Source organism: Gopherus evgoodei, unplaced genomic scaffold (genome assembly GCF_007399415.2).
Source record: "Gopherus evgoodei ecotype Sinaloan lineage unplaced genomic scaffold, rGopEvg1_v1.p scaffold_34_arrow_ctg1, whole genome shotgun sequence".
Lineage (NCBI taxonomy): Eukaryota > Metazoa > Chordata > Testudines > Testudinidae > Gopherus > Gopherus evgoodei.
The window spans coordinates 434,482-452,986 of NW_022060016.1; the positions used below are offsets into that span (position 1 = coordinate 434,482).

General features: G+C 56.1%; 1 protein-coding gene across 2 annotated transcripts; it reads left to right on the forward strand.

Moving 5' to 3' along the window:
* The first annotated feature begins 1,204 nt into the window (after nt 1–1,204).
* KPTN (kaptin, actin binding protein) lies at nt 1,205–18,193 on the forward strand. 2 transcript variants are annotated; one of them, XM_030544504.1, is made up of 12 exons: nt 1,205–1,502; nt 3,191–3,273; nt 4,618–4,702; nt 6,645–6,699; nt 7,544–7,619; nt 8,671–8,744; nt 9,287–9,396; nt 11,782–11,877; nt 12,451–12,541; nt 13,052–13,187; nt 15,080–15,289; nt 17,640–18,193. In XM_030544504.1, exons 1-12 carry the CDS (start codon nt 1,241–1,243, stop codon nt 17,769–17,771), a joined length of 1,410 nt encoding a protein of 469 aa, XP_030400364.1. In that variant the 5' UTR covers nt 1,205–1,240; the 3' UTR covers nt 17,772–18,193. The 2 variants fall into 2 exon arrangements, with proteins under 2 accessions (XP_030400364.1, XP_030400365.1); XM_030544505.1 differs by having other exon boundaries at nt 12,475–12,541.
* The last annotated feature ends 312 nt before the right edge of the window (nt 18,194–18,505 follow it).

Below are 18,505 nucleotides of genomic sequence, written 5' to 3' on the forward strand. Positions count from 1 at the left end.
GAAGTTTAGACCCTTTTGTGTTTATTGTGAGTGGAGAATGCCTGTTGTTGCAAAGGGTGCATTTCACTTCTTGCCTGCCGCAGTGCGATGGCATGGCACCAGCATGGAAACCAGCAAAAAGGTGGATCTGTTCCCTTTATGTATGTTGAGAGTTTGTCCTGAATGCTGCTCACTCTTCCTGTGCTGGGGAAGTAGGGGTGTTGGGTGTCCTGAGCACTCCCTTGTCGAGGGGGAGTGACTACCCTTGACCTTGCTATGGAGGTGTGCTGAGGGGGGGTTTGAGTGCCCCTCCCAATGCTGTCCCCTCTCGAGGGAGTCTGCCCTGATACTCCTTCAGTGGAGGGAGGAGTGCCCCTTGTGTGCGGGTAATGCCCTTTATGTCCTTTTGCCCCTCATGAGTATGGAACTACACGGGGCCCTGCCCCATGGGTTGGTTACTAGGGTGGGTGGGTGGGGCAGCCCCTGCCCCATGGAAAGGGTTACTATGCTGTCTGCATGTGGGGGTGGGGGTGGAGTGAGAGTGCACCCTACCCCATGGTGGGGGACTGTCCTAGCTGACCCGTCCAGCCCCTGCCCCATAAGGGGGTTGCTGCCCCAGGCGCCCCTCCTGGCCCCTGCCCCAAGCACCATGGGTGGCAGCGCCCCCCCCATGGAAAGGGTTACTCCTCTTTCTGCATGTGGGGGTGGGGTGTGTGAGTGACACCGCCCTGTCCCATTGGGGGGGGCTGTCCTAGCTGACCCATCCAGCCCCTGCCCCATAAGGGGGTTGCTGCCCCATGCGCCCCTCCTGGCCCCTGCCCCAAGGACCATGGGGGGCAGCTCCCCCCCCCCATGGAAAGGGTTACTCCTCTGTCTGCCTGTGGGGGTGGGGTGTGAGAGTGACACCGCCCTGCCCCATGGGGGGGGGCTGTCCTAGCTGACCCCCCCAGCCCTGACCCAGAGAGGGGGCGTGGCTACCCTCCCCGCTGGCCCGGACCCCGCCTCCTTGGGCGCCGTTGCTCACAGACGCCCCTCCCCCCAGGCCGACAGCAGACAGGGCACCTCCCCATGGGCGCCATTTTGGTTCAGGGCAAGCTGCCCTGCCCGGCCTTGTGACGTCATCCTCCGCGACGCCGCCGCCGGCTGCTTCGCGAGGACCCCGCCCCCAGCTCTCGGCCGAGGTGCCCCGCGAGCGCCTGCCCGGCCGGGCGGCGAGGACCCCGCGGCGAGGTGTCCGCCGAGCTGCCTGGCCCGAGGGGCCATGGGGGCGCGCCGGGGCTGCCCGCTGCTGGAGGACAGCTTCACCCGCCTGGCCTCCCAGAGCAACGTCTACGGGCTGGCGGCGCTGGCCGGGGGCGCGGGCCGGGGGGACCCCGAGGGGGGGCCGGAGGCGGCTGGGCCCGAGGGCCCCGGGGGGCTCCTGGTGGCCACCCTGAAGGGGAAGGTGATTTACTTCCGGTACCAGGATCTGCGCCAGAAACTGCGGCCGGTGGCCAGGGAGCTACAGTTCACCTACATCCCCGGTGAGAGGGGTCAGGGGTCATTCTGGGGTCAGGGGTTACAGAGATGGGAGCCCGAGGGAGCTACAGTTCACCTACACCCCTGGTGAGGGGTCAGGGGTCATTCTGGGGTCAGGGGTCACGGGTGGGAGCTCCAGGGAGCTACAGTTCACCTACATCCCTGGTGAGGGGTCAGGGGTCACTCTGGGGTCAAGGGTCACGGGTGGGAGCTCCAGGGAGCTACAGTTCACCTACATCCCTGGTGAGGGGTCAGGGGTCACGGGTGGGAGCTCCAGTTCACCTACACCCCTGGTGAGAGGGGTCAGGGGTCATTCTGGGGTCAGGGTCACGGGTGGGAGCTCCAGGGAGCTACAGTTCACCTACATCCCTGGTGAGGGGGGTCAGGGGTCACTCTGGGGTCAGGGGTTACAGGGGTGGGAACTCCAGTTCACCTACATCCCTGGTGAGGGGGGTCAGGGGTCACTCTGGGGTCAGGGGTTACAGGGGTGGGAGCTCGAGGGAGCTACAATTCACCTACATCCCTGGTGAGAGGGGTCGGGGTCATTCTGGGGTCAGGGGTTACAGAGGTGGGAGCCCGAGAGAGCCACGGTTCACCTACACCCCTGGTGAGAGGGGTCAGGGGTCACTCTGGGGTCAGGGGTCACGGGTGGGAGCTCCAGGGAGCTACAGTTCACCTACACCCCTGGTGAGAGGGGTCAGGGGTCACTCTGGGGTCAGGGTCACGGGTGGGAGCTCCAGGGAGCTACAGTTCACCTACACCCCTGGTGAGAGGGGTCAGGGGTCACTCTGGGGTCAGGGGTCACGGGTGGGAGCTCCAGGGAGCTACAGTTCACCTACACCCCTGGTGAGAGGGGTCAGGGGTCATTCTGGGGTCAGGGGTCACGGGTGGGAGCTCCAGGGAGCTACAGTTCACCTACACCCCTGGTGAGAGGGATCAGGGGTCATTCTGGGGTCAGGGGTTACAGGGGTGGGAGCCCGAGGGAGCTCCAGTTCACCTACATCCCTGGTGAGAGGGGCCGGGGTCATTCTGGGGCTGGGGGTGTTTCAGTTCACCTCCGTTCCTGGGGAGAGGGGTTAGGGAGCACACTCTGGTTGGGGGGAGTCCAACCGGGGTGGGAGACAGGGACGTTTTTACTTGTTTCCTTGGTGAGAGAGGTCAGATTGGGGTGGGGGGAGGAAGTGGGAGTCATGGTTAGAACAGGGGGCTGGGAATAAGGACTCCTGGGTTTTGGAAGAGAATGGGGGTCTTGAGGTTAGAACAGGGAACTGGGGCTCCTGGGTTCTGTTCCCAGCCGTCCTGCTGATTCTCTGTGTGGCCTTTGGCCTGTCTCTCAGTTTCTCTCTCTCTGGAATGAGAATAATGGGACTGATCTTTTTAAAGTGCTTTGAGATCCTCCCTCTGGTGCAATGTAGCCATTGTTTTTAAAGGCACGGGAGAGGTTATGGAAAATCACTCTTTGTTTGTCTAAGGCCTGCAAACAGGAGTCAAGTATTGTGCAAAGTTTATTATTATTGCACTAAATGTTGTGACCTTTGACAAAAATCTAAACTGTTAATCTAAGATCGTAAACTCTGCAAGGCAGGGACTGTTATTTTAGTCTGTGCTTGTACAGCACTAGCACCACGGGGATCTGTTCCCTGAGCCAAATAATAGTAACCAGTTGTGTAAATGATTTATTGTTTCTTGGCAGTTGATGCTGAGATTGTCTCGATTGACAGTTTCAGCAAGTCGCCACCGAAGAGGGGTCTCGTGGTGGGAATAACTTTCATTAAGGTACCTGCTTTTCCTTTCCTGCCCTCCACTTTCTTCAACAGATGGAGTTTGTTGCGTTTTAAAATGCATGTAGCTCTGTGGAAGGTGTTGGAGTGAAATCCCTGAGGATGTAGCTAGCAACAAAACTGCTATGACCCAGTCAGCAGCAGGGCAAACTTCTGCACTGCATACGCAGCCCTGCCATGTGTCCTGGGTGCAGCCCTAATCTATCTAACTCCACGCATATCTGTCTTAAGCTAGCAACCTAATATCTTCATTACTGTAGTGTCTGAGCACCTCACTGTCTTTAATTCTTACAACTCTCCTGGGAGGTAGCTCCATGCTATTATCCTCAGTGCATGGATAGGCACAGGAGACCCAGAGTGGCTAAATGACTTAGATGCCCAATTGTCACTGAGTTTCAATGGGATTTGGGTGTCTAAGCCCCTTAGGCTCCTATGAAAAATCTCAGCCCAAATTTTTATCTTCTTTGCTGAGACAGCTAGCATGAAAGAGGGCTGAGACCTGCTCTGTGCCTCAGTTTTCCCATCTGTAAAATGGAGATAATTATACCAACCTCCTTTGTAAAGTGTTTTGAGAGCTACTGATGGAAAGTGCTAGATGTTATATAGGCCACTGAATCAGCTGTTATTTCCATGCCAGTGGCCACTTTGAGCCCCTGATTAACTGCCTATTGTACAGGCCAGTATTGTTCCCTTGTACTCCTCGGTCCGGGTCTGTCTGTTGTCTCTCGTGAGATAATTAGACTGTAAGCTTCGTGAGGCAGGGAGTGTGGTTTTGTTCTGCATTTCTGCCTAGTGCCATGGAGTGCTGGTCTATGACTAGGGCTCTTAGATAATAGTAGAGGGGTAGGATTTAGACTCCGCTGGTCCCCAGAACCGTATGTTCCCTTATGAAAATGGAATGATAATGTTCCCGTTTTAAAAGTTGTGCTTTGAAATGCACACCACAGGTTCTGTTACTCCATAAGCTAACGCAGGGGGAGGCAACCTATGGCACAGGTGCCGAAGGCAGCACACGAGCTGGTTTTCAGTGGCACTCACACTGCCCGGGTCCTGGCCAGCGGTCTGGGGGGCTCTGCATTTTAATCTAATTTTAAACGAAGCTTCTTAAACATTTTAAAAACCTTATTTATTTTACATACAACAAGAGTTTAGTTCTATATTATAGACTTATAGAAAGAGACCTTCTAAAAACGTTAAAATGTATTACTGGCCCGCGGAACCTTAAACTAGAGTGAATAAATGAAGGCTCTGCACAGCACTTCTGAAAGGTTGCCGACCCCTGAGCTAACGTCTCTGATGATCCTCAGATGGATTCCTCTTTTTCCCTGTCTCTCGCTAGGACTCTGGAGATAAAGCAAGTCCATTTCTGAACATTTATTGTGACTATGAGCCCGGATCGGAATATAACCTGGACTCCATCGCACGTATGTAACCAAGCTAACGTCTGACCTCTGACCCTTGTGCTGTTGTCCGGTGGGAGCAGAGTAAACATAATTGGCCTCCTGCAGTAAACCCAAGGGCTGCGATCTTGTCATGTCTTACAAGCTAAGCTGCATCAGCCTGGCTCAGTACTTAGCTGTGGGACCTCTCGGGAAAACACAGGTGCTGCAGGGAGTGGTGGTGGTGACTCAGCTGGGAGTGCTCTGAGGAGCGCGCGCTCTCCACTGTGAGGCACCCTCTTTCAGAGAAGACCTAACTGAAATCTGGCCAGTGACAAGTTGCAAAAGGTCCCCTGGCGCTTTCCCTAAAGCTCTGGTTGTCATCCCTGGGGTCCTGACCAACGTGAGTAATGGTGTTATCTTCTTAAAGTTCCCACGTTCGTTCCGGTTGCGGAACTTTCTGCTCTTCTGAGCAGGGACTGTCCCTTCCTGTGTGTCTGTGTGGCCTCTGGCACGATGGGCTTCTGCTTGTGGTTGGGGCTTCTGGGCCCTGCTGTAATCCAAATAATAACCAGCAAATAACAGTTGCAATGCTATGGCAGTTCTGTGTGCTGTTGAACAGCTGCTGTAGCCCACCCAAGAGGTGGTTGCATTTTAGTGGTAGGTGAGTTACCCTTGGGGATCCTGTAGGCTGAAAGGTACTAAGGAAATGTAAGATTTTGTTCCAGAGATGAAGATCTCTAAGTTATTACAGAGAATTCTTGCTAGAACTGGCTGCCTATGTAACTTCTGCTGGTGCACCTGTCCTTCAATCAGATTACATGTACCGCCTGCAGAACTGAGCTGGGTGGCTGGGATTTCAACACTGTTACAATCCTCATCTTGAAGACCTTTACGGATTTATTCTGGTCCCCCCGTCTTCTTACTATGGAAACACATTAAAAAGGAAATTGTATCAGGAAGGCTCTTGTTAAATTTTAGACCCTTCAGCCTCTTAGAATCCTAGGTAGGTCTGTCTCCCCTCTTTAATTCCTGCTAGGTCCCGGTTAGCCCATAGCTAGGGGAGGCAGGCAGGGGGCAGTGCAAGATTGACAGAATGACTGTCTGTTCCGCAGCCTAATTTGAATTATGTTATTACGGTACTGCCTAGAGACCCCAGCTGAGATCAGGGCCCCGTTGTGCCAGGTGCTGCCCAGACCTCAACCAACATCAGGCCCCATTTGTGCCAAGCGCTGCCCAGACCCTGACCAAGATCAGGGCCCCGTTGTGCTGTGCACTGCCCAGATCCCGACCAAGATCCAGGCCCCCATTGTGCCAGGTGCTGCACTTGCACATAGTAAGAGACAGTCCCTGCCCCAAAGAGCGTACAGGCTAAACAGCCAGCGTAACCAAACAGTAAGCTGAAGGAAGGACTGTCACTCTCATTTTATCCTTTCACAGCCCAGCTATGAGCCCTGTCACTGTGCAAAAATATTGGAAAAAATCTGTGAACCTTAAGAAAAGCTGTTTTGCGGGGTGGGGAGGCGTCTGCATCTCAGAAATCCCTTTGTCGCACGGTCCCCTACGTGGATCACTAGCCTATCCAGCGCCCCAAGGAGGCACGCCACATTCCTGTGCAATCTACGTTCCCCTGCAGATTTTCGAGGACTTAGAAGAGTCGAGCGTGAAAGAGAAAGCTGGCTGTAACCGTAACTCAGCTGAGCTAGCACCCGTCTCCAGTGAGGGCCTGAGGCCCGGAGAGGTGCGGTGATGTGCCAGGGTCACACAGCGAGCCTGTGGCTGTGCTGGGACTTGAACACTGATCCCTTTCAGGTGGGGATAAAGCGTCGATTGCAGGAATGCTAAACGTCAAAGCAGATCCTCTGGGCCGCAGCCCCTGACTCTCCGAGAGCCTGTGGTGCGATTTGTGGTGGTGTTTTGTTAGAGACCCGGCGGGTAATTCTGTGTCCGATTTCTCTTCTTACTCATCTCTCTTCTTCCCCTCCAGAAAGCTGCTTGAACCTGGAGCTGCAGTTCACCCCATTCCAGCTGTACCATGCAGAGTACGTACACCGCTCTGCCGTTCTCGTCTCTTGCCATGCACGAGCCTGCGAGCTCACGCTAGCAATAACCCCCCGGCCCCTCCCTGCTTTAAACATCAGCCAGAAAAGAGACACTGAAGACCTTGAGATTTGCCATTCTGTCGCTCGGAGGCCTGGGCGTGTCTAGTACATGGAACGGGCCTGGCTGGCTGGGCAGTTGTGCACAGCAAGGCGGGTGATCCGGGAAAGGCATTTCAGAAACACGCGGGGGTGGCTTCCAGCCTCCGTGACACTTGGGCAGTGGAGTTTACAATTGTGACCAGAGTGGTCACTGATGCAGAGAATGGGGAATTGTGGGACAGCGGCTAGAGGACTGGTAGGATCAACGCAGGTCACGCAGGGTCTACGCTTGCCCAGCGTCGATCTTGGTAGATTGGCCATGGTGCCAGGCTGCCTGGGGAGGTGGTAATGGGGAGACACAGGGAAGGGGAGACACATGCGCACATAGGATGATGCTGGCAACTTGCATCAACCTACGTTTTTAGGTGTTGACCAGGCCTAGGATTGTTCACGTTCCTTAAAGATCCAGTAGCGCTTTTCTCAAGAGTTAGGCGTGTCAGCCCTGGGTGGTATCCAGTCGGGTGGACTGTGTGTGCTGGATCCCAAAGTGCTGAACACGCTCAAGTCCTGCTGAACTCCCTGAGAATCAGGGTGCTCAGCACCGTTGAGAACCAGGCCCGTGCGAAGCGCTTTGGGATCTGTCGGCAGCAAAGTCTTTCCTCTAGCGGCACCATTCCTGCAGCTGGGTCCTCAGTTGCGTGGAATCGCCAATTCTGGGAATTATTTTCCTTTTCTGCTCTTCTAGAGTCGACGTTGGAGACCAGCCAGAGACAGTCTTTCTGCTGAGCGGGAATGACCCCTGCATTCACCTGTACAAAGAGGTGAGATCAGTGCACACGAGGAGCCACGCGCTGCTGGGTTCTGCCCTGGTACGGACCCATGTGCTCCGGAGCTCACTCGGAGAACAGTTGACTCCTGTGTGGCGTGGCACCTTTCCTCTCCAACACAGGGATTACTTACCTTCACTAAAATGCAGCCACCTCTGGAGTGAGCTGGGGCAGCTGTTAACATGGGGATCCCTCACCCAGGGCTGACATGCAGCTGCCTCTGGAGTGGGGTGGGGTGGGGCAGGAATTGCTCACTCAGTGCCGAAGGTGGCCCCTGGAGGGGTGAGGTGTGGCAGCTTCTTCCCCAGCCATCCATACAGTGCTTTAGGACCAGAAATGGGGGATGCTGTGGTGACCTGCATAACACAGGCTGAAGAATTCCCCGTTCTTTCTGCCTTCAACCCATAGCCTGTGGCTGAGCTAGAGCAGAGCTCTTAGAAAGAGATGTCCTGTCTCGAGTGAGAGACTCCAGGTGCTGAGAATCCACCACAGTTCTTCATTGCTTCTCTACTACTAAGAGCCCCACCCTATTGCACTTGCATCACACTGTGTGGCTCTCTGCCCCTCCCCTGGGCCTCGCAAGGCTAGGAGCTTCTTGTGTGGCGCCTGGTGCAGGTTCACTTCCTTCTCAGAGATGTGTTTCTGCTGGTATCAGCATTGGGGGAGGAATGTGTGCGCTGTCCCTTTAAAAAAAAAAAGAAGAAAAAAAAAAAGAAAAAGTCCCAAGTGGTAATAGCCAAGTGTTGCCTAGCACTCTTTGTCAGCAGATCCTAAAGCCCTTGGCAGAGGAGGTTGGTCTCATCGTCCCTTTTGGGATGGGGAAACTGAGGCACAGGGAAAGAGAAGTGACTTTGCCCAAGGAATAGATCCAGGGTCTCCTGAGTCTGTGTGGTGGTCCAGCCATGCTGCCGCAAAGGTGCACTGGGGCACGTTGACTGCGAGTAACTGGGATTGGCCCCCAGGGTATTTGAGCACAGTGTCTGGCTGGGCCTGGAGGGGTTCCAGCCATCTCCGGGGCAATGACACGACCGCTTCCCCCTTGCAGAACAAAGGCTTGCACCAGTTCGAGGAGCAGCCCGTGCAGAACCTCTTCCCGGAGCTCCAGGAGCTGCCCAGCAAGTAGGAGAAATGGTTTGTTAGGGACGTGTCCCCCGTGTGGCTGAGCGGCAGTGCGGGGGAGGAAGTGTCTGTGTTAGTGTCTGCGGGGCTGGGAGGGCGACTCGTTATCACAAACTGGGGCCAGATCCCCAGGTTGGCGTCACTCCGTTGGAGTCGAGGCATCCGTTTGCCCCCAGCTGTGGCTCTAAGCCACGGTTTATACCCAGCTAAGACCAGTGGTTCCCAGCCTTTCCCACGCTAGGTCGCCCACCCCACCTACCCGGCCCTCTTCCCCTCCTTAGCAAGTGGGCAGTGTGGTCGTGACCCCAGCCTGCAGGTTGCGATCTCTGCTCTGTTGGACACCCAGGCTGCTTCTCATGTGCAAGGGCTTCCTGCTGTTACTCTCGGCTCTGCAGCTCCTGGTCCCTCTGATACGTTCTCCTCCTTCCCCGCCTGATTCTCTCCTATCGCCTTTTCCTTTCCTCTCTCCGCTCCTCCTTGGGGCAACATCTCCTCCTCCCGGTGGCGCACAGCCTCATGTGTTGTGTTTTCTCCCCCCCCAGCGTCCTTTGGCTGGATGTCTGCAACATCCCTGGCTCAGGCCGGCGTCTCACAGCCTTCGGGTGCCAGAGCGGCTACGTCCGGGTGGCCCAGGTGGAGCAGGCCCGCAGAGGTGAGCCAGGGCTGCCCTTCCAAGGGGACACAGGGCATTGGGGGGTGTGCCAGGTGTGACGGGTTCCCCCCGTGGTGCCACCTGGAACTGGGGTACTGCAGACCCCGCTCCTGATCCTACACTTCCTCCAGGTAGGAACACACCCAGCTGCAGTTACCTGCAGGCTTTCTGACTAGCCACTGCACAAACCAACAAGAGAAAGGCTACAGCCAAAATAACCACCAGCTTCCCAACCTCAGTCCCGAGGGCTGTACCGTCCTGACCTGGCCCAAACCCCAGCAAGGGTGAATTTATTGTCCAGTTCACCTCCCCCTCAATGTGGAGGGGATTATGCAACAGCCTTAGTCCCCTGAGCTATGTTTTCCCAGGCATTTCACTCAAACTCACTGGTTTAGGTAAAGCAAACACATTAACTTTTGTATTAACTACAAAGGCTAGATTGTAAGTGATAGCAAACAGATTAAAGCAGATTACCTGGGAAATAAACAGAAACACAAACTGTCTAACACACTAGTTAGATTGACTATGAATTAGAAGTTTCTCACCCTGAGAGAAGGTACAAGCAGGCTGCAGATTCTTAAGGTACAAGGTGCACTTGGTTTGCCGTTCGGAATTCCCAGGCGTTTCATACACAGGCTAGCAATTCCTTTAGCCTGGGTCCAGCACTTCGCCCAGTTCAGTCTTTGTTCCGCTGGTGTTTCCAGGAGTTCTCTTGTGTGGGGAGTGAAGAACCACAGATGACATCATTCCCACCTTATATAGCTTTAGCATGTAGCGGGAACCCTTTGTTTCAAAGATTGGTTCCCAGACTGGTTTGTGGAAAAAGACTGACATCCCAAGATGGAGTCCAGCATCATGTGGCCTGGTCACATGTTCTTGTAGAGTTGTAGCAGCCATCACTCACAGGCGTGTGCTCGGGAAGGCTCACCAGATGGGGCTGAGCTTCTCCTAAGGCATAATGTTTTTCCCAGTGGCTCATTGCCCTGAGTAGGCCCTTCCCAACCAGCCATGTAGATTGAAAGCATCTTGTCTAGTGGGTGTTGCCCAGGTGTAACCACATTTGAAGTACAGATATGTAGTCAGTATTTATAACTTCTGATACAGAAATGGTACATGCATGCAAATAGGATAATCATAGTCTGCAAATCGTAACTTTTCCAATGACACCTCACATGACCTGTTTTGTACAAAATGCATCACAATTATGTCATAAACATCGTAATGTAACTCTGAAGATTATGGGGTGCAGTGTCACGCCGGGAATGGGGCGGGGATCTGCTGAGTCTCAGTCTGGTCCATGAGCAGGAGGTGCCGTGGCCATTGCTGCAGACTGGGGCCTGATCCCCAGCTGGAATGGATCGGTCTAACTTCAGCAGAGCGCCTTCCTTTTACATCTGGCCCCGCTGACACCAATGGGGTGATGCTAGGAGCGGGCTGAGTAACAGCGGTTTAGATCTCCCATAAACTGCTCCTCCTTCGGCCACTGAGTCCCCTCTTGCGAGCACAGAGGGCCCCCCTCTCTAAGACGGACACTCAAGAGTAAGAGGAACTCATCTGAACCGAGGCTCTGCACGGCCCCGGGGAGCTTCCTTCACCCCTCGGGACAGGGGCTTGGCCAGATGGGATCTGATGGGCTTTTTCATCTCTGCGGGGGATGACCCTGCCCTAGGCTCTGGAAAGGAGATGGACCAGAAGGCTGCTTATGGGGCTTTTCCATCTCTAGATCTCAGGGTAGATCTGGCCTCTCCACCCACGGGTCCCGTGATTCACTGACCCACGTTTAACTCTGTCCTCCCTGGAGCAGGGCGTGCGTCGAGTAAGGCTGTGTCTATGCTGGGTGGGAGTTTCAACTGCTAGTGCATCAGCATTGGCCTAAACGGCTGGCGTTGGCCTGCTGCGAATCGTGTCTACACAAGCAGTGTGGACTAGTGCCGGAAACAAAACTCTTTTCCCATCCCGCGGGAACATGGGAGATTTTGAAGCCGTTTCCCTCCCAAATTGGACAAAAAGTCAAAATCCCCCCAAATTTGACAGCCCGAGACACCAAAATCAGTCCAGGTTCAGGTCAGTGGAAATGTTTAGTTAATTTCCAACCGTTTCGATTGCAACCTTTTTTTTACTCTTTGTTTAGTGTAAACTACTTTAAATTTCAACCTGCCCCCTCCTTGCCCCTTCCCCAACTTTTCTGAAACATTAAAACTTTTTTTTTCAGTCGGGAAATTCGTCAAAACGGATCATTTCCCGCTAACGGTTTTGGGGATGTGGTGGGAGAACATTTTGTTCAATAAGTCTCACCCAGCTGTAGCGTGGGCAGGGCCTATGCTCCCTCCCAGCTGGGTCGTCCGCCTTGCCCTCAGCATCCTGGGTCTCTGCTCTCCGTTGCAGAGATACTGCAGAGCTGGAGCATTCAGCAGGACGGCCCCATCTCTAAGGTCCTGGTGTTCAGGCTGCCGTCCTGCGAGAGTGACCCTGCCCAGAATGGTAAGCACGCAGGGATCTGGGGGGGGAGGCATGACTTCGATTTGACCAAGCAGACATTGGGGGTGTTCATTTGTAACTCGCCGGGTGCTCTGTGGGGTCTGACGCACGTTAACCCTTGCAGCACAGAGTGCAAAGGAGCCTGTTCTTTACCTTCCCTTGCAAACAGCCCCAGTCCCCTCTCTTGCTCTGGTTTCCACCCACTCGCGTGTCCTTTGGGGCTGCCTGGGGTCAGGTGGGTTAGCTAACAGGCACTTGTTTTGTGCCCTAAGTCTTGGGGGGCACATTTCAGGGAGGTGCAGGCCACTGGCGTCCTGCTTTCTGCTTCGCTCGACCCCTGCAATGGAGTCGGGCTGAAGCAAGGCAGCCGATGGAGTGGAGGTCAAGGGGGGCCCAGAGGAGAGGGAAGCTGCCAGGTTGCCCAGAGCCCTGCAATGGAGTCGGGCTGAAGCAAGGCAGCCGATGGAGTGGGGGTCGAGGGGGGCCCAGAGGAGAGGGAAGCTGCCAGGTTGCCCAGAGCCCTGCAATGGCTGGGAGCCAAGCGTTAGCCCACTGGCTGGTGTGTCTCCCCGTCAGGACCCGCTGTGTCTGCTCCCCCAGGTAACGGTGGCGACCAGGGCTACAGTGTGCTCGTCACTAGCACCATCGAGTTGTCCGTGGTGTACAGGTCAGTGCTGGGGCCGGGCAGGGGCTGGGACATGCCAAGACGCACTCTCCCGGTGCACTCCCCGTGGGGCTCTTTCCGGCCCCTGAATGGGGATGACGTGGGGTTGAGGGTGCGGATGATGCCATCGGAGAGCCGCTGCGGCGTGGTTGGCTTGGGGGCAGGTCTCCTCCCGCCCAGCTCATCTGCACTTGGATCAGCAGGATCCCTCTCCCGGTGCCCAGAGCCGGGGCACATGTGCCTATGAGCGGGAAAGCGTGGCCTTTGCTCCCCTCCGGTTACGTTGGTGACAGGGCTGTGACCAGGAGGGGAATGGCCTTCCTAGCCCAGCAACACACAGCCTTTCCCGGAGCCAGGGTCCTCCCCAAGGAGCCTTCCTCGGTTCTGACCCTGACCCAGGCTTCCTGGAGGGAGGCATGGGAGGTTGAGACGCAGCATGGCCAAGCACTTAGGGGGCTGGGCTCAGGAGATCCCTTCTCTGTGTTTGATAACTTCCCTCATCGTGCCCCCCAGGAATGTCCTGACCCATGGGCTGGCAGACCAGCTGACCCTGCCAGCCAGCGACCAGCATGACAGCGTGCTCTGTGCCCTGGTGACCGACGTCGATTTCGACGGGGCGCCTGAGATACTCCTTGGCACATATGGACAGGTAGGCGGAGGGGCATGGCGGGGTGCTAGGGGAGGCTGCTGCACCCCATCTGCATGGTGAAACCGCTGCTCTAGGGCCGAGCCCAAGCAGTCAGCGAGAGCATGTCAGGTGGGATCTGCTGTGTGACTCTGTGATGGGGCACCGAGGGATTGGCCAGTCCCAGCTGCTTCAGAGGAAGGTGCAGCAAACCCTGAAGTGATAGGGGAACTGCTCTGCCACAGGGTGACCTGGCCTTTTACTAGGCTGAGCCCAGGGGGCAGAAGCTCCCCACGGATGGGGGACAGAGGGGTAATAGTGGGAGGTACTGAGACTCTGCCGGGAGGGAGAGGGGGGCAGCTGGCTCCAGGCAGGGAATGGGGGTCCCGGGGGTTCCTACCTGCTCCCTGGGTCCCTCCCTCACATCCATCGTCCCCCACCCCCATGCCGGGCATGCATGAGTTTACACTGGGGTGGAACCCCCACCTCCTGGTTCTGCTGTCCCCTGGTCATGTGACAGGAGCATGTGACTCAGGTTCAGCGCTGCTGGGACATCACAGAATCAAACTGTAGCATCATCGAAATGTTGGGCTGGAAGGGCCCTCGAGTGGGCCTTGGATCCAGCCCCCTGCGCTGAGCCAGCACAAGTGAACCTAGTTCAACCCAGATAGGGCTTTGCCCAACCTGTTCCTGAATCCTCCAGTGGCTGGGAATCCACAGCCTCCCTGGTCACCTGTCCCAGAGCTTAACTGGCCTCAGAGTTAGAAAGTTTGTCCTGATATCCAACCTAGAGCTCCCTTGCTGCCGATTAAGCCCGTTATTCCTTGTCCTACCAGCAATGGACACAGAACTCTTGATCACCATCCTCTTTGTACCTTCAAGGCTCCCCCTCGCTCATCTCTTCTCCAGACTACACGGGCCCCGTTGTTTTAACCTCTCCTCCTAGCTCAGGTGTTTTAAACCTTTTCTCCCTTTTGTTGCTCTCCTCTGGGCTCTCTCCACTATGTCCACATCCTTTGTAAAGTGCGTTCCCCAGCGCTGAGCGGAGGGGGACAGTTACCTCCTGTGTCTTCTACACGAGACTCCCGTTAACACCCCTCGGAATCCTTTTTCACAGCTGCCTCACATGATTGACACACATTTGACTTGTGATCCCCTCGAACTCCCAGCTCCATTTCAGCCGTACGACCCCCTAGCCAGGTATAAAGGGCAAGAGGGAGAGATTCAAAGGCGCGAAGGAGCTGTGGCAGCTGGTCTGTGTGGCGGATGGGAGCCCTCGGGAGGGGTCTCCTGAGCTAGCGAGCCTGCAGACAGAAGCTGGGTGTGCCTGGTTTTAAGCTGAACTGTCTTAGGATAAAAAGTGCAAAGCCCCAGGTTGTGGTGATTTTGTTTGGCTGCAGAGTTGGGGAGACTGAGGCAGCGTCTGGTTGAGCACCAGATAAGACCCTGTTACCCCCTAGTGGCTAGAGCTCAGCTCGTGCCCTGAAGCAGGAGAATCTCTAGCCTGACCAAATTCTCACTGTTCTGACGCTGGATTTTCTTGCTGATCACACAAGCATCCCTCGTTGAATCCCGCTAAGCTCTTGGCTTCAGTGAAATCATGTGGCAGGGAGTTCTCCTGGCTAACAAGGTTTAAAGTGTGTGTGTGTTTCCTGTGCACAAGTGCATTCCTTCTGCTGAAATGGGCCAGTAAATGCCAGGCCTTCTGGAGGAGGGATGGCTGTCCAGAGGTGGAGGCTGATTAGGAGCTTCCTGGCTCTTTTGCAAATGTTGGTCATTTTGTGCTGCGCCTGCATCCCGCTGGGTTACACCCTCCCCTGCCAGCGCAGCCTGGCCATCATTAGCACGGCCCATCTGTCTGCCTGCAAACTCGCCTGCCTGCTTCCCAGCATGTTTCTCTCTCCCTCCTCTTGCAGGAGCTGCTCTGTTACAAGTACTGGAGCTCAGGAGCTACCGGTGCTGGCGCAGCCGAGGCCGAAGGCTCGTCGCTGCCCGCTGGGGAGTTCCAGCTGCTCTGGAAGCGGAGCTTCCCCAGCCCCCTGCTGTCCATGGAGTACGCAGACCTGACCTGTGATGGGCTCTGCGAGCTGGCCGTGGTATGTCTGAAGGGGCTGCATGTTCTGCAGGTGAGTCAGCCCTTCTAAGAAGGCCAAGCACATCTCAGTAGCCCTCCGACTTTAGCTGTCCCAGTGTCCTGGCCAATGATAATGACCTTCTCTCTGGCTGAAAACTCTCCTGTTGGACACAGGGTTCTGCTTCACTTCCTGTCCTAAACTGGTGCGTGGGGTGCTATGTGGATGTTAAACAGCTGCCGCATCCCAGCCTGGAGGTGGCTGCATGTCAGTGGTTGGTGAGCAGTCCCTATACAAACAGCTGCCGCATCCCAGCTGGCAGTGGCTGCATGTCAGTGGTTGGTGAGCAGTCCCTGTACAAACAGCTGCCGCATCCCAGCCTGGAGGTGGCTGCATGTCAGTGGTTGGTGAGCAGTCCCTATACAAACAGCTGCCGCATCCCAGCTGGCAGTGGCTGCATGTCAGTGGTTGGTGAGCAGTCCCTGTACAAACAGCTGCCGCATCCCAGCCTGGAGGTGGCTGCATGTCAGTGGTTGGTGAGCAGTCCCTATACAAACAGCTGCCGCATCCCAGCTGGCAGTGGCTGCATGTCAGTGGTTGGTGAGCAGTCCCTGTACAAACAGCTGCCGCATCCCAGCCTGGAGGTGGCTGCATGCCTCTGGCAGGTGAAGTGATCCTTGCATATGTGGCTTAAATCCTTTGCAGTCTTTGGGGATGAAATATGCTGCAAGAAATGTGAGAGTATTATTTTACAGTTAGATTTCTGATGTATCCTTGTGGTCTCTGTTTCTGGGGATCGGGTCCCCTGCTCCTTGTGGTCCTGAGATGTTCCACCCTGAGGGAGGCTTCCCGTCTCGCTGGCCGATCGAGAGTCTCCCAGAATTCCCAGGGCTGATAAGACCCATGCTGCAGAACTCTGGGGATGCCAGGCACGGCTGGGGAGGAGGGATGTAGGAAGCTGGCTTTGTTTCACCTCTGCAAACTGTCGGGCCATCCAGTTGGGTGTTGCTGCCTCTTCCTGTACTGGCTCTGGCCACTGGTTCATCCAGTCGGGTGGTGCAGCCTTCAGCAGTGCCCAGTGCCAGATACAGAAGATGATTTAAAAAAAAAACCTTTCCCGACTTCTTCTAGTGTCACAGGCCAGCGATATGGGAGGACGGGGGATTCCTTGCTGGGATCCGCTCATGCACTAGATTTGTCTCTTCCTGTCTTAGCAGCAAAAGTTACTGGTGATGGAAGCATCGCAATAACTGATCCTCTGATCTGTTGCACTACGAACACCTCTGCCTGCGCGTGCCCACCATGCGAAGGAGTATTTCCTTTTATCACGTCTAGATTCCCTGGGCCGTACCTTGCTGGGGATCTGCCGGCGCTTGTATGGGCCGCGGGTTAACAGGGAGCTCAGAGTTCATGGCTCCGTCGAGTCCCTCCTCCGCTCTGCTCTTTGCCTATTAACGATTCATTTCAAATAGAAACGTGGGCCCCGGGCCAGCCCCTGCCTGCCCTGGGCCAGCCCCTGCGTGCCAGGGAACAGAGAAGGGCAGCACACAGTGGGGTAAAAACTCCATTTCCAGGGGGTGGCGAATGTCCCCAGCACGGTGCTGCAGAGCACGGCCTGAATGTTGCATGCAGCAATGGGGAGCTTATATCCAAGAGGAGCAGCCCGGGATCGGGAGGGCCGCCCTAGCCCCGTTGTCCTTGTACTGGCGGTTTTGTCCTCTCTGAGAATCTTCCCGGAGAGCCGCAGTCTTGTAAACAGAGGCAGGACTTCCTGCCCTTGCCAACTGTAGGAAGGAAAAGGGAGACTGTCTCTAGGGCTGAGAAAAGGCAAACGTCTCAGTTGTGCTAGTCCGGCTCCCCATAGTACAGCCCCAAGCGCTGCCCGTAAACCCGGCTGTCACAAGGGAAAGGTCTCCAGGCGTGAGTCCCACACTTTGACATCGGGGTACAGCCAGACGACTCTGCAACGTGTGTTCTGTGCACGACGCACCCCAGGCCGCTTGCCAGAGTTAGCCACGAGCCAGGATACAGAACAGCTAGCAGAGAAAGAAAGAGCAGATCCGCTCAGTGGCGACTGATTATCGTTCTGCCAGCGCCTAGGAACCCATTGTGCTGGGAGAGGCGCGCAGAAGGCAGCCCCTGCCCTGGCGGGCTCATGTGATGGAGAGAGACAGACAGGCAGGCAGGAGCTGCAGAGGAGAAGATTCTTGCACGGATGTGTGTGCAGGGTTAGCAGAAGTGAGCGCTAGGAGGCCAGGCCTGTCGGGGCGGCTGAAGCGAGTTCCGGCAGGTGGGTGATCTGAGCTGGCTCCTGAAATGAAGGGGGGATTATCGATAGCCGTAACCTCTCTGGGCCCGTCCCGCTCACCAGCTCACTGCTTCTCCCGTTTCTCCTCCCACACAGCACAGCCTGAAGCAGACGGCTCAGTGCCTTCTGGAGAGGCTTCGCCAGGAGGCGGCACGGCGGGCAAGCCACAGCCACGTCTCCCAGCAGGTGCGAGATGCTAACGCGGATGGGGAAGCAGCAGAGGTATAGCTGGGCACGGCCTGCGCTCCCCACATCACAGCTGATTTCTGGCCAGCCTGGTTGCAGAAGCCTGCTCTCCGCAGGGGCTCCGGGAGGGGCTGGCAGGCAGAGGGGCCCTGAACAGCCAGGGGAGCATTGATGGCAGCGGCAGGGAGAGGATCCAGCCCTAATGGCTCTTCATCTGCGAGACTGGAGCAGCCAACCAGGAAGCCGTGCTGTAGCCTTCCTGACTTGGACGTGTGCACTCCCCTCCTGCTGCGGAACATCGGACTCCTCCGGTCGCTTTGCCCGCTCTGTGCCAGCCAGGCAGGGGCCCTCCCGTGGCACAAGAGGCCCTGGAATTGTGACTCCAAGAGCCACAGCTGACTTGGAGGGACGTTTACATTAACCCCCACACCCCTCCCATCCAGTAAAAGTTCCCGTGCCCCCAGTGTCTTGCTGCCGTCTCTGTCTGCCCTGGAAAGGGGGTGTGGAGCTAGGTGGAGGTCCCTGCTGGAGGGGCTGCAGGCTACATTTGGGGCCCTCCTGTTATAAATTGCAAGTGACCCTTTGATGGGGGAGCTCCTGGGCCAGAGAAGGGGAAGCAGTCTGCGAGTGAGAAGCCATTTCTGGGAGCCCCTTGGGCTAGCAGGCAAAGGCCAGGGAGAGCCAGCGGCTGAGAGCTGGAGCCAGACAAGCGGAGACTAGAAATGGGGTCGTGTTTAGCAGCGAGGGTCTTTAACCCCTGGAAGAACCAACGCAGG

Excerpts from the sequence above, each read along its gene's own strand:
- KPTN (XM_030544504.1), top strand. The coding sequence starts at position 1,241 with ATGGGGGCGCGCCGGGGCTGCCCGCTGCTGGAGGACAGCTTCACCCGC. Across the intron at positions 9,397-11,781 it reads GGTGGAGCAGGCCCGCAGAG|AGATACTGCAGAGCTGGAGC; the intron begins GTGAGCCAGGGC and ends TCTCCGTTGCAG. Across the intron at positions 11,878-12,450 it reads GAGTGACCCTGCCCAGAATG|GACCCGCTGTGTCTGCTCCC; the intron begins GTAAGCACGCAG and ends TCTCCCCGTCAG.